Source organism: Schistocerca gregaria, chromosome 1, assembly GCF_023897955.1.
Source record: "Schistocerca gregaria isolate iqSchGreg1 chromosome 1, iqSchGreg1.2, whole genome shotgun sequence".
Lineage (NCBI taxonomy): Eukaryota > Metazoa > Arthropoda > Insecta > Orthoptera > Acrididae > Schistocerca > Schistocerca gregaria.
In genome coordinates, this window is record NC_064920.1 from 640,562,126 (window position 1) to 640,575,544 (window position 13,419).

General features: G+C 39.3%; 1 protein-coding gene across 3 annotated transcripts in view; it reads right to left on the minus strand.

Moving 5' to 3' along the window:
• The window catches only part of LOC126360538 (retinoid-inducible serine carboxypeptidase-like), a 162,201-nt gene that overhangs the window by 88,249 nt on the left and 60,533 nt on the right, over positions 1-13,419 (minus strand). For all 3 annotated transcript variants that reach the window (XM_050007721.1, XM_050007720.1, XM_050007719.1), the window contains exon 3: positions 3,786-4,016. In XM_050007721.1, the coding sequence (XP_049863678.1) occupies positions 3,786-4,016 (231 nt within the window). The remainder of the gene's footprint in view (positions 1-3,785; positions 4,017-13,419) is intronic.

The following is a 13,419-nucleotide window of genomic DNA, read 5'->3' on the forward strand; positions in this document are numbered from 1 at the left end:
GAAATTCTTTTTCAGTTGACTGTTGCCAACATACATTTCGCACATGCACCACAAAGGAAAGACACAAGAAGTTAGGGCTTGTAGAGAGGCATAGGGACAGGAATTTTTCCCTCACTTTGGAACTGGAACAAGAAAGGAAATGATCAGCAATAGTACAGGGTAACCTCCACCACACATCATATGGTGTTTTGCAGAGTATGTATGTAGGTACTGATGCACATCTATACTGGCTGACATGGAGGTGGTCATTCTGTTCAAGAAACTTCATTATGTCACAACTCAGAATGTGTTTATAAGATTCTACAATAGAAAGATGTCAACAATGATGAATGTTAGTTTTCTGGGCCACTTCTGCTAAACTACTTTAGTTGTAGACATATGAAACTTGTACATTTTTTAACCTATTAGGCATGGTTTTCTGAATGAAGGATTTTCTCTAAATTATGGGTGAATGTGGTGTTATGTCAGCTGCAAATTCTATATACAATCTGATGAGGTTCCCAATAAGTCCTGGAATCCTATTCAATTTTGGTGATTTCAGTTCTGTTAATGAAATATCACTCATTTTTCCAGTGGTATGAGAATTGAACTTAGCAATACTTATGAATCTTCGTTTGAAATGAATATTTGCACACTTGGTAGAACTTTTAATGTGTAGCACACTCACGAGTGGTACAGTGTTACATTAGTTCTTGTTCCATAGATCATGAATACAGTTCATAATGATGTGAAATGTATCAGTTTAACATAAGTTTTCTTTACATAATATAATTAATTTTTTTCAGTTACTGTTTCATATCTGACAATTCATCTATTGAGTAGAAGGAGTTGTCATTCAGAAATTATCTTAATTTGTTTTTAAATGTTGGTTGGCTATCTGTCAGACTTTTAATGCTATTTGGTAAGTGACCAATGATTTTTGTGGCAGTATAATTCCCCCCCTTTCTGAGCCAAAGTCAGATTTAACCCAGAATTGTGAAGATCAGCCTTTCTTCTGGCGACATAGCTATGCACTTCGCTATTATTTTTGAGCTGGGATGGGTTATTGATAACCGTTTTCATAAGTGAATATATGTATTGCGAAGATACTGTGAATATCCTGAGTTCCTTAAATAAATGTCTGCGAGGCAATCTAGGGTGGACTCAAGCTATTATTCTGATTACACACTTTTGTGCAACGAACACTTTTTCCTTTAATGATGAATTACCCCAAAATAGACACATCAAAAAAGTTTTGCGTCACCTTGGTTCCAAGAGTTCCGGAACCTGTACAGAAAATTGGAATAGAGATCAACGTAAAAATCATTTCCGCCTTTTTTATTGCTCATGAAAACCACACATTGCATGTTGTACCACTATACAGCAAAGCCTTCAGAGGTGGTGGTCCAGATTGCTGTAAACAGCAGTACTTCTAATACCCAGTAGCACATCCTCTTGCATTGATGTCTGCCTGTATTTGTCATGGCATACTATCCACAATTTCATCAAGGCACTGTTGGTCCTGATTGTCCCACTCCTCAACGGCAATTCGGCACAGATCCCTGAGAGTGACTGGTGGGTCACATCATCCATAAACAGCCCTTTTCAATCCAACCCAGGCATGTTTGATAGGAGAACATGCTGGGCACTCTAGTCGAGCAATGTCATTATCCTGAAGGAAGTCATTCACAAGATGTGAATCCATGTTGTTCATTATATAGGATGTTTTTTTTTATAAACTTTGTAAGTAGACCATACTTTTTCTAATACTTCAGAGATGCAGGAGGAAATTGTGATGGCTCTGTAGTTATTTACATTTCCTTTCTCACATTTGTTATATGCTGGAATAACTTCTCATGTTTTCAGTACATCAGAGAAAGTGCCTGCTGAAGTGAGTAGTCACATAAGTGTGTGAGTTTTTCAATTAGGTTTCATGCACTCTTCTTTAATATTGGTGCGGTACACCATCAGTGCCTGCAGAGTTGGAACTTCTTAGTCCTTTCATTGATTTAGCTGCTTCATCTTGTCAAACAGAACTCATGTACACTGATCCTCTACATGCATTTATTTTATATTCATTTGCCTGGGTGCTCTTATGTAAGTTTGATTGCAACATATTGTCAGCAATGATCTGTGGAGAAATTGTTAAATGTGTTGGCTACTTATAAGGGGTTTGTTACTTTTTTATTTTTTGTGATAGTATTATATTTTTGCAAGACTGTCTGTATTCTACAGATACTTTTTTTTTGTAACACTCCACATAGCCTTTAATTTATTAGCTGAATTAGCAATATATTCATCATAATGTATTATCTTTGCTGCTTTTATTACTTTACTCAATAGTTTGGAGTATTTTTTATAGTGTGCGCATACTTCAGGTGAGGAATTTTTTGAGTTACATGTTTCATAAAGTAGTCTTTTCTTCTGGCATGAAACCCTAATTCCCCTTCTGATCCAGCTGTTTGTTCTAGAGTTCCCCCGCGTGGTTACATGGTTACAGTTTTCAGTGGGAAAGCAATTTGAAAGAAATGGGTTAATGTGTCAATGAAGGTGTTGAATATTTCACTTGTATCAGTCATTTTGTACACTTCTGACCATTTTTCTTTCTGTAATACACTGTTGAAGTAGTTTACATTACCCTGATTATAACATCTACATGAGGTTCTTAAAGACATGTTGTTAATAAAACTGCCTTTTACTTTTATGTTTAATATCTGAGCAAATACGGTCACTAAAAAACTTGCATTGAAAAATTCTAGTAAAGTGGTTTGTAAACTCTTCTTGACTAGAAATTGATCTAGAGCTGTTTGGGGAGTTTCTGTTAGTCAGGTAGTAGCTTTTACTTTTGCCTTTAAATAATAGGATGTTGCAAGGTCCAAAAGGGTCTCTCTATTTCCACTATTTGTGGGGAAATCAATTTTGAAGTCACCACAGATTATGAACTCAAATCCATTTTATTTACTTTATTTAGCATTGACTGCATTTTATTTAAGAAAAGTTCAAAATTTCCAGATGGTGATCAGTAAACTGTAGCAATAACCAAGTTGAACTGAATAATTTTTGTAGCTGCAATTTTATAAGCCTTTTCGATATTTGTTCTAGTTAAGTCAGGTAGGGAACAAAGTCTACATTCCTTTGTATAAATTGCCACCCCACCTTGCTTGCTGTTTTTCCTGCAGTAGTAAGAAGAAAAAATGAATTTCTTTATTTTTGTATTCTGGATTAATTCTGGGTTAAGCCAGTGCTCAGAAATGCATAACACTGAAATATCTTTATGTTAATCTGTTAACAATGAGTTAATTTCATAAATACTATTATGCAGGGATTGCACATTATGGTGATAAATTTTTAGATCAGGCATATTTATGATTTGATAACTGGGAGTCATATTCGCAACATCGCATACCTTTAGTTTAAATTAGGATCATCAGTAATGCTGTATTTTTGTTCTTCTTTCTTATTCGTTTTGTTCTACTTGCTGTTGTTGAAGTAGCTCAAGCTTTACTACTCCAGACTGAAGCTCACAGTTGCAGTAACTGATAATGTTAACACACACACGCACGCACACACACACACACACACAAACACACACACACACACACACACACACACACACAGAGAGAGAGAGAGAGAGAGAGAGAGAGAGAGAGAGAGAGAGAGAGAGAGAGAGAGAGAGATCATTTCCAGTACCATAGCCAAACGTAACATACGTGGATGTGGAGGAAATATACATTTTCAAATAGTAAAAATTTAGTAGAGAAATAAAATATACTGATGAAAGCAAAACTGAATAATTTAACACTAACCTTGTACAGTTCAAGGGCAAACTCTGATGCCATTTTTCCACCATATGATTCACTGAATATGTAGAGTGGAACAGTTTGAAAAGTGGGGTACTGTTCCACAAATGCCTTAATAAAGGTAAGTAAATCAGCAGCAATTTCTGCATTTGTAGTTGTATACAAGGAGTTACTGTCCACATAACTGTATCCTGTTCCCACAGGATTATCAATGAATAATACATTCACCTTATGAACCTACAAAAGAAAATAAATGTTAGAAACCATAAATCATTTTTGTTTAATTTATAGCCAATGGCATCAAATTTTGAATATTACAAATATGTCTCACACCATCATATAGAATGTGGTGTGAGTGACTTGTGATATCCAATAACACATACAGAATAACATGATCACAGAGCAAAATGTACGCAGTATTAAAAAGATTAACTATATTTATTTAAGAACTGCCATATTGTCAAACACAAGCATGCAGTCTTATAAATTTATATAAAACATTTTTTACATCAAGACTGTCCGATTACTACACTATTCACATTACCCATTTTGACAGATAATTGCCAACTTCAGATTTGACAATTAATTCACTAACACCTTTGTCATCATGTATAAAAATTCAAGATACACACTCTGCATGACATGAAATGGTATAAAATATGTCTTTTTACCATGGGTGGTACATGAATAATTTCTTGACATATTTTATATGATTTCATGGTGTTCAGAGTGCATAAATTGAATTTTTATAGATCAGGACAAAGCTGCCAGCGGATTAATTGTCACAGCTGAAGACAGCAATAAATTATTTAAATGTGTAATCTGAATACTATAGTACATAGACAACCTTTATGAGTTAGTATGTACTACATTTATATTATGTGATGCTGAATAATAGGTAAAAATAGCTGTTACAAGAAATTTGTTTCTGGTGTTGAAAAACTTACTAGAGTGAAATTATCATATGTAACCACACATGCTTAAGATTAGCTATATAATGAAAAGGATAGTTGCTACTCACCAAATAGCAGAGATTCTGAGTCACAGATAGGCACAATAAAGAGACTGTCAGAAAATTAGCTTTTGGTCAATAAGGGCTTTGCCAAAAATAGGCAACACCCCCCCCCCCCCCCACACACACACACACAAATTCAACTAATAAACACAACCACAGTCTTTGGCAGCTGAAGCCAGACTGCAAGCAGCAATGCATGATGGGAGAGCCAACTGAGAGGGGGTAAGGAGGAGGCTAGGACAGAGGGTGGGGGTGGGGGGTGGGGTTATGGTAAAGTGCTGTTAGTGGAAGAGTCCATGGATGAGTGGAGAAAATGTATGGCAGCTAGATGCAGTCAGGAGGATAGACGGAGGCCAGGGGAAGTTGATGGGAAGGATCCCGATGGCACAGACTGTGAAGCAGTCACTGAAATGAAGAACACTGTGTTTGGCAGCTTGCTCAATATGATGCTCCAGTTGTTTCTTGGCCACAGTTTGTCACTGGCCATCCATACAGACAGACAGCTTGTTGCTTATCATCCCCACATAGAATGCAGCACAGTGGTTGCAGCTTAGCTTGTAGATCACATGATTGGTTTCACAGAAAGCCCTGCCTTTGATGGGATAGGTGATGTTTGTGATTGGACTGGAGTAGGTGGTGGTGGGAGGATTAATGGGACAGTACTTGCACCTAGGTCAGTTATAGGGATATGAGCCATGACACAAAGGTTGGGAGGAGAGGTTGAGTAGGGATGGACAAGGATATTGTGTAGGTTTGGTGGGTGGCAGAAATACCACTGTGGGAGGGGGGGAAGGATGGTGGGTAGTACATTCTCATTTCAGGGCATGACGAGAGGTAGTCGAAATCCTGGCGGAAAATGTAATTCAGTTGCTCCAGTCCTGGGTGGTACTGAGTCATGAGTGGAATGCTGCTCTTGGCTGCACCATGGGACTTTTGGAGGTGGTGGGTGACTGGAAGGATAAGACATGGGAAATCTGTTTTTCTACACTGTTGGCAGGGTAATTACAATCTGTAAAGACCTCAGTGAGACCCTCAGTATATTTCGAGAAAGACTGCTCATCATTCCTGATGCGACAGCCACAGGTGCCTAAGCTGTATGGAAGGCACTTCTTGGTATGGAATCGGTGGCAGCTGTCAAAGTGGAGGTATTGCTGATGGTTGGTAAATTTGATATGGACAGTAGCACTGATGTAGCCCTCTCTGAGGTGGAGGTCAACATTGAAGGCAATTGCTTGTTGGGTTGAGTAGGACCAGGTGAAGAGAATGGGGGAGATGGTGTTCAGGTTTATGGACCTTAGGAAGCATGTACAAGGCAGGAGTGTGCTGAGTGGTAGGAGTGACGAAAGAGATGGACTACAGGGAGAGGTTATCTGATGAAACTAAGGATTTGACAAGAGACTGGAGAGTCTGCTGGATTTCTGGAATGAGTCACTGTGGCAGGGTTTGCAGGTGGATAAATCTGACAGCTGGTAGATCCCTGCTGCCAGGTAATCCCTGTGGATCAAAACAACAATGGTGGAACCTTTGTCAGCAGATAGGATTATGAGGTTGGGATCAGTTTTTAGGTGTTGGATTGTGTTTCTTTCTGTGGATGTAGGGTTTGTTTCTATGTTGAGGGATTTGTGGAATTATGATGAAGCAAGATTTGAAGTTCAGAAATTCTGAAAAGTTAACAGGGGTTATTTGGCAGCAGTGATGGTGGATCATGGTTCGATAGAGGAGTGAACTGAGTCAGTCAGGGTTCAACATTGGCCTTTGAGTGTGTCTGGTTGGTAGGGTTGGTGGAGAAAAAGTGTTTCCACTGAAAGGACTGGGAGAAGAAGAGAAGGTCTTTAACAAGCCCTTCATGATTGAATTTGGGAGTGGGGCAAAAGGTGAGGCCTTTGGAAAGGACTGATACTTTTGTAGGAATAAGGCTTCTGGAGGAATGGTTCATGATTGTGTTTTGGGTCTGTTTAGGTCCTGGATTCTGCTTGGTGGCGGGAGGGAGTTTTTGAGGGTGGGGGGGGGGGGGATGTAGTAAGTCTGCAAGATAGGGTTTGTCAGATATGAGGGGACGTGGGGGAGGTTTGGAGGGTGTTGTAAAGGTGGTCGATAGTGGTAGCCCAAGGTGGGAGTAGGAAGTTAACAGTGTGGAGAGTTTTTTGAGGCACTGTTGAGCATGTCACGCTAGTTGCTGGAGAACAAGGGTTTCAGTGCTTGTTATTGGATCCAGGAATTTGGGGTTGCATAAAAGGAGAATTTTATAGATGTAGGAGGTTTGGGCATGATTGATATGGTTTTGTAGGACTATGTTTGTGAGGTTGTGACAAAGCAAGTAGGGATATTTTTAATTCCCCTCTAATTTTTGGCATTTGCCTCCTTAAATTCGCTTTTTCAATTTTAACTAATTACCATTAACATACATGAATACACCTGCATTTTTATATAAGAGAAAGGTTGGCCCTCAGTTTTGAAGAATTTAACACTAGATCCAGTTTTGTGCTTAGTTTTATGTATGTAATTAATTTTCTAATTCATTTTGACTATTACTAGTTAGTATCTTTCATTATAGGGCCAAATCAGTAATTGTTTCATTAATTCTATTGTTGACGTATAAACAAATGTAAATTCTGCACTAAATATAAACATTTGGAGGGACAACTAATGATAATTTTAAAGGATCTATTTGGATATATTCAGAAACATGTTAGCGAATCCAGCCATTAATTAATTACAAAGTAATTAACAGCTTTGTCAAAAGTATTGTTTGTGTAACTACGTATGTTAATTTCATGATTTAAACAAATAAGTTGGCATAAACCTCGTAGTAGAAGAAACTGTTAAAAAGATGAAATTTTTCAAGGTATTCAGTTAATTTAATGAGTTAAGTTTTAATTGTAATTTCTGTAAATTTAATTTTAAACAATGTATAATTTCAGTACCTATTATTGTGGCCTGAATTTTGCTCACGAGACAGTCAGTCCATGGCCGAGTTTCAGACAAGGAATCTGTGTTGCTTAGAATGATAAAAATGCATCAGTTTAACAGTGTAATAAGTGTTAAACAATTAGGCCATGTGTTAAAAGATTGACAGTGTCTGCTCCATAAGTACCTTTTTATTCTTCAAGAACTGTGAGCTTTGTGGTTATGTCCTTACTGCTCCTAGATGTTCAACAGTAAACTATTGTAGCAGTATGTGGAGGTTCATCTGTAACCTATTACTGAGGCTTAACAAAAGTTAAACAATAGTGCACTCGCCATATTAAATGTGTATGGGTGGGGGGTTGTAAACAGTAAAAGTAAAAGACTGTGCATCGGTCGGCTACATTATTTACCATAGTCAGTGTCCAAATTACAAACCCCATTTGTCAGCCAATGTAGCAACACATTCCATGAACACTGAGGACAACAACCAAAGAAATAAAAGCAGGTGGAACTGCTACAAGGTCTAAGGACTGGCAGAATCTGAACAGATGGAGGTCACTGTGGAAGGAAGGGTGGCAGTCGGAGATGGGTAATTTTTTAGGTAAGGCCATTTGGGGGATACCTTGTGTCAAGCAAGAGTGCAGGAACAGTATGTGGCACTGGGTTCTGGCTAGGGATAAGGAAACTTTTCTGTACTGATGCAAATGGGAGGAGCAAGAATACGTGGTGATCGAAGAAAACATAAAAAAATACTTACATAACGTAAAATTACATCCGAAAAACACATAAAAATACACCCAAATGCATGGGAAAAAATCATGAAAGGGATTAAATGGATGAAATACAGGGAACAAGGACAAATCAGAGGGAGTACATCGATAGTGGAAGGTGAAAACCGGCTTAAATTGGTGGGAAACAACAATGAAATCAATTTCATACCATGTGTCGTGTGTATCAAATAATATTGAAGATCACCATATTTGATGTATTATTTGTTAATGCAGAAATAATCAGTCCAACAAGTTGTGGTTGAGGAACACAAAAAATAATATTTTGTAGAAAGTTAGTATTGGACACAAGATAATAATTCAAAGACAATTGTGCCAAGTGAGACTACTTTTCTAGCTATGCATGAAGAGAAACATAACTTAGCCTTAAGATGGAAACTGATATCACCTGTATAAATAAACTCAAACATGTCAAAAACTTATCTGCAGTTTCAAGTACATATAGTGTTGAAATCAGATAATGTTTGGACTGTAGTAAATAGTTTGTATAACCTGCCTGAAGAAACATCAGATAATGATGTGTACAGGAAGTTGATTGCAGCCTGGAACAAAAGCTAAAAGCTGCAACTGCAAACTCACCGAATTATCACCATGTCAGGTAGAGAAATAGCTATGCTGCATACTATGAACTGAAACATGTCAAAAGAAATGTGAGACAAGCTAATGTTTGTTTATGAACAAAAATCTGGAACCAATGTTCACACATTACTGTAGTGGTGTTATAGTTTGCAAAAGAAACCAAGGGACGACATAATGACACATACTGCTAGAACTGCAGATCTTACAACTCACTTGCAGATTCTAAGCAAGCAAGTACCTGTTCAATGATTGTTACAAAAATTTTGATGACACTAACAGTAGCACACAGGCTGAACTCGATAGTGCTAGGGAGGAACTGATGAGGTTAAGGAGGGAGAAGGAACAGGAGCCACAGAAAGAGAACAGTATCTGAAGTTTCATCATTGGCACAAATAACAGATTTGCCTTGCTACCTCAGTCAACTAAGGAAGAGGCTCAATTAAAGGTAAATGTAGTCAGCACTCTACAGACTTTCACGAGGAAACCAACAGTTGCAAAAAAAGTAGAAAATAGGGGAAAGTTCTGTTGTTAGGTAGTAGCCATGGAAGAGGTGTGGACCAGATTTTGCACGAAAAATTAGGTGACAGGTATCAGGTCACAAATTATTTTCAAGCCCAGTGCATGTCTTAGCCAAGTGAGAGAGGATGTAGGACTATTGTGCAAAGGTTTTACAAAACAGGATCATGTTGTGGTAGTGGGTGGAGCAGGAAACAGCATTGACAGGGATCAGGGCTAATATATTGAGTGTGCCTGGTAAAAATAGCATCTGCAATGAACCATGCAAATGTTGGCTTGGTACCTGCTTTCATGCGGTATGAAGGGCCCCAGCTGAACAGCTCTGTCAGGAGGGTCAATATAGAGTCAGATCAGCTGCTTTGGGCAGCTACTTTGTCAAGCATAGGTTTGGTTTCAGTTGATGATATTAGGAGGTGGGACTTCACAAGACATGGCCTGCATCTCAATAGGAAAGGGAAGGGTAAACTGGCTGGGATGATAGCAAAATCTTTAAGGGGGAGGGGGTGAGGCGGCACTGAAACTCATGGGAGTACTTTTTTTAGGCTAAGATCAGTATCCAGTCATTAAACATTGATTGAAATTAAGCCTAATGAAAAGTCCAGACAGGCAGGTACAAGAGATGTGAAAATATCACAAGATTCTCATAACAGTACAGTGAAAAATGATGTTAGTATCTCACAAGATTCACATGTTCCTAAAGAAAAGTCTCAAAAATGGGATGCAAAGGCTGAAAAGGGGTGTTTGGTTATCATGTGTGGTTTTCAGTGACTCCACAGAGAGAGAGAGAGAGAACAACTTCAGCACACATGAAACATCAACAGTAAAAACAGTGAACTTTTTTTTCTACTTGAAAATAAGACAATCTTAAAAATATTCCTGTAATGCAGGATTCTACAGATGTCTGTGAAGTGAGAGAGCCTAGGTCTTCATGGCAAATGAATCTGCTCCAGTCCTGAATTCCTGAACCATTACACCAACAACCTGAAAACAGCTTTTGCATCCTGCAACTACCCTCCCGACATGGTACAGCAGCAAATAACCAGAGCCACTTCCTCATCCCCTCAAACCCAGAACATCCCACAGAAGAACCCCAAAAGTGCCCCACTTGTGACAGGATACTTTCTGGGACTGGATCAGACTCTGAATGTGGCGCTCCAGCAGGGGTATGACTTCCTCAAATCCTGCCCTTAAATAAGATCCATTCTTCATGAAATCCTCCCCACTCCACCAAGAATGTCTTTCCGCCGTCCACCTAACCTTCGTAACCTCTTGGTTCATCCCTACGAAATCCCCAAACCACATTCCCTAGCCTCTGGCTCCTACCCCTGTAACTGCCACCAGTGTAAAATCTGTTCCATGCACCCTCCAACCACCACCTACTCCAGTCCTGTAACCCAGAAGGTGTACACAATCAAAGGCAGAGCCACGTCTGAAAGCACCCACGTGATTTACCAACTTACCTGCCTACACTGTGAAGCTTTCTATGTGGGAATGACCAGCAACAAACTGTCCATTCGCATGAATGGACACAGGCAGACAGTGTTTGTTGGTAATGAGGATCACCCTGTGGCTAAACTTGCCTTGGTGCACACCCAGCACATCTTGGCACAGTGTTACACCATCCGGGTTATCTGGATACTTTCCACTGACACCAACTTATCAGAACTCTGGAGATGGGAACTTGCCCTTCAATATATCCTCTCTTCCCGTTACCGACCAGGCCTCAACCTCCGCTAATTTCAAGTTGCTGCCGCTTATACCTCACCTGTCATCTTTGCCTCTGTACTTCCGCCTTGACTGACATCTCTGCCCAAACTCTTTGCCTATACATATGTCTGCTTGTGTCTGTATATGTGCAGATGGATATGTGTGTGTGTGTGTGCGTGTGTGTGTGTGCGAGCGTATACCTGTCCTTTTTTCCCCCTGAGGTAAGTCTTTCCGCTCCCGGGATTGGAATGACTCCTTACCCTCTCCCTTAAAAGCCACATCCTTTCATCTTTCCCCCTCCTTCCTTATTTCCTGATGAAGAAACCGTGGGTTGTGAAACCTCGAATTTTGTGTGTGTGTCTATCAACATTCCAATGCTTTCGTTTGGTAAGTTACATCATGTGACTCAGTACAGGACTAGCCATGATCAAGTCTGATATGCAGTCAGAGTATGAAGTGACTGGCATTTCAAAGCCTAGAGCTCCAATACATGGAGTGCCAGAAAGCTGTGAAAGTGCAGTAAAAATGGTTTAAGCTGTGTCATGCTCACAGGGGAAATGATGTGAATTAGAATTAAAGTAGCCTTGGTGCAGAACCCTGAAAGTATCACTAGGAAAATTCTCATAAGCAAAAGTTTTTGTTGTGAGCATACTCCACAGACATGATTTAATATAAAGCTCTTGTGTAAATAGAGATATAACAGCAAGAAAACAAAAATTCAGGATATTTTATAGCAATTTTTTGTGTCTTTACAACATTCACTAAAGCAACTGTTCTGACATAGAGCACTTTACTAGATATGGAATATACGGACACTACCTAGGCAAGAAAGTGGTGTTCAAAGAAACTGTCCAGGTGAAAAAAACAGCAGTAGAGGACACCCATATAAAAATTACACTATCTGTAACAGGTGTACTGCTTATTATAAAAGGTGTACTACTTCTTACAAAAGAAAGGAAGGATGCATCAACAGCATGTGAGGAACACCTCATGAGCAAGAAGTTACACCTACATCTACATCTACATGACTACTTTGCAATTCACATTTAAATGTTTGGCAGAGGGTTCATCGAACCACAATCATACTATCTCTCTACTATTCCACTCCCGAACAGTGCGAGGGAAAAACGAACACCTAAACCTTTCTGTTCGAGCTCTGATTTCTCGTATTTTATTTTGATGATCATTCCTACCTATGTAGGTTGGGCTCAACAAAATATTTTGGCTCAACAAAATATTTTCGCATTAGGAAGAGAAAGTTGGTGACTGAAATTTCATAAAAAGGTCTCGCCGTGACGAAACCGTCTTTGCTATAATGACTTCCATCCAAACTCGCGTATCATATCATATCTGCCACACTCTCTCCCCTATTACATGATTATACAAAACGAGCTGCCCTTTTTTGCCCCCTTTCGATGTCCTTCGTCAATTCTACCTGGTAAGGATCCCACACCGCGCAGCAATATTCTAACAGAGGACGAACGAGTGTAGTGTAAGCTGTCTCTTTAGTAGACTTGTTGCATCTTCTAAGTGTCCTGCCAATGAAACACACCCTTTGGCTCGCCTTCTCCACAATATTATCTATGTGGTCCTTCCAACTAAAGTTGTTCGTAATTTTAACACCCAGGTACTTAGTTGAATTGACAGCCTTGAGAATTGTACTATTTATCGAGTAATCGAATTCCAATGGATTTCTTTTGGAACTCATGTGGATCACCTCATACTTTTCGTTATTTAGCGTCAACCGCCACCTGCCACATTATACAGCAATCTTTTCTAAATCGCTTTGCAACTGATGCTGGTCATCAGCATGTGAAGCATCACAGTCACTAGTAGCACCATCAGTACGGTAGCACCAGAAGCAGAAGTGGAAAATGAAGCAACAGCTGAATAATCATTGGTATCAGACACAGCAGATCTAACATTGGCAGTAGATTGTTTGACAGCTGCTGAAGCAGGTCTGGCCCCATGAAAAGCAGCAACCCAAACAGGCCACAATTTTTGGTGTCCAGAGGCAGGGAAAAACAATGTAACAAGTAGAGCAACAGGTTTTAAAAAAAATCAGTTTAAAAATACAACAGCAAAATGCCCAACAAAAAGAATCAGACGTGTTACTAGTTGCTGAGGT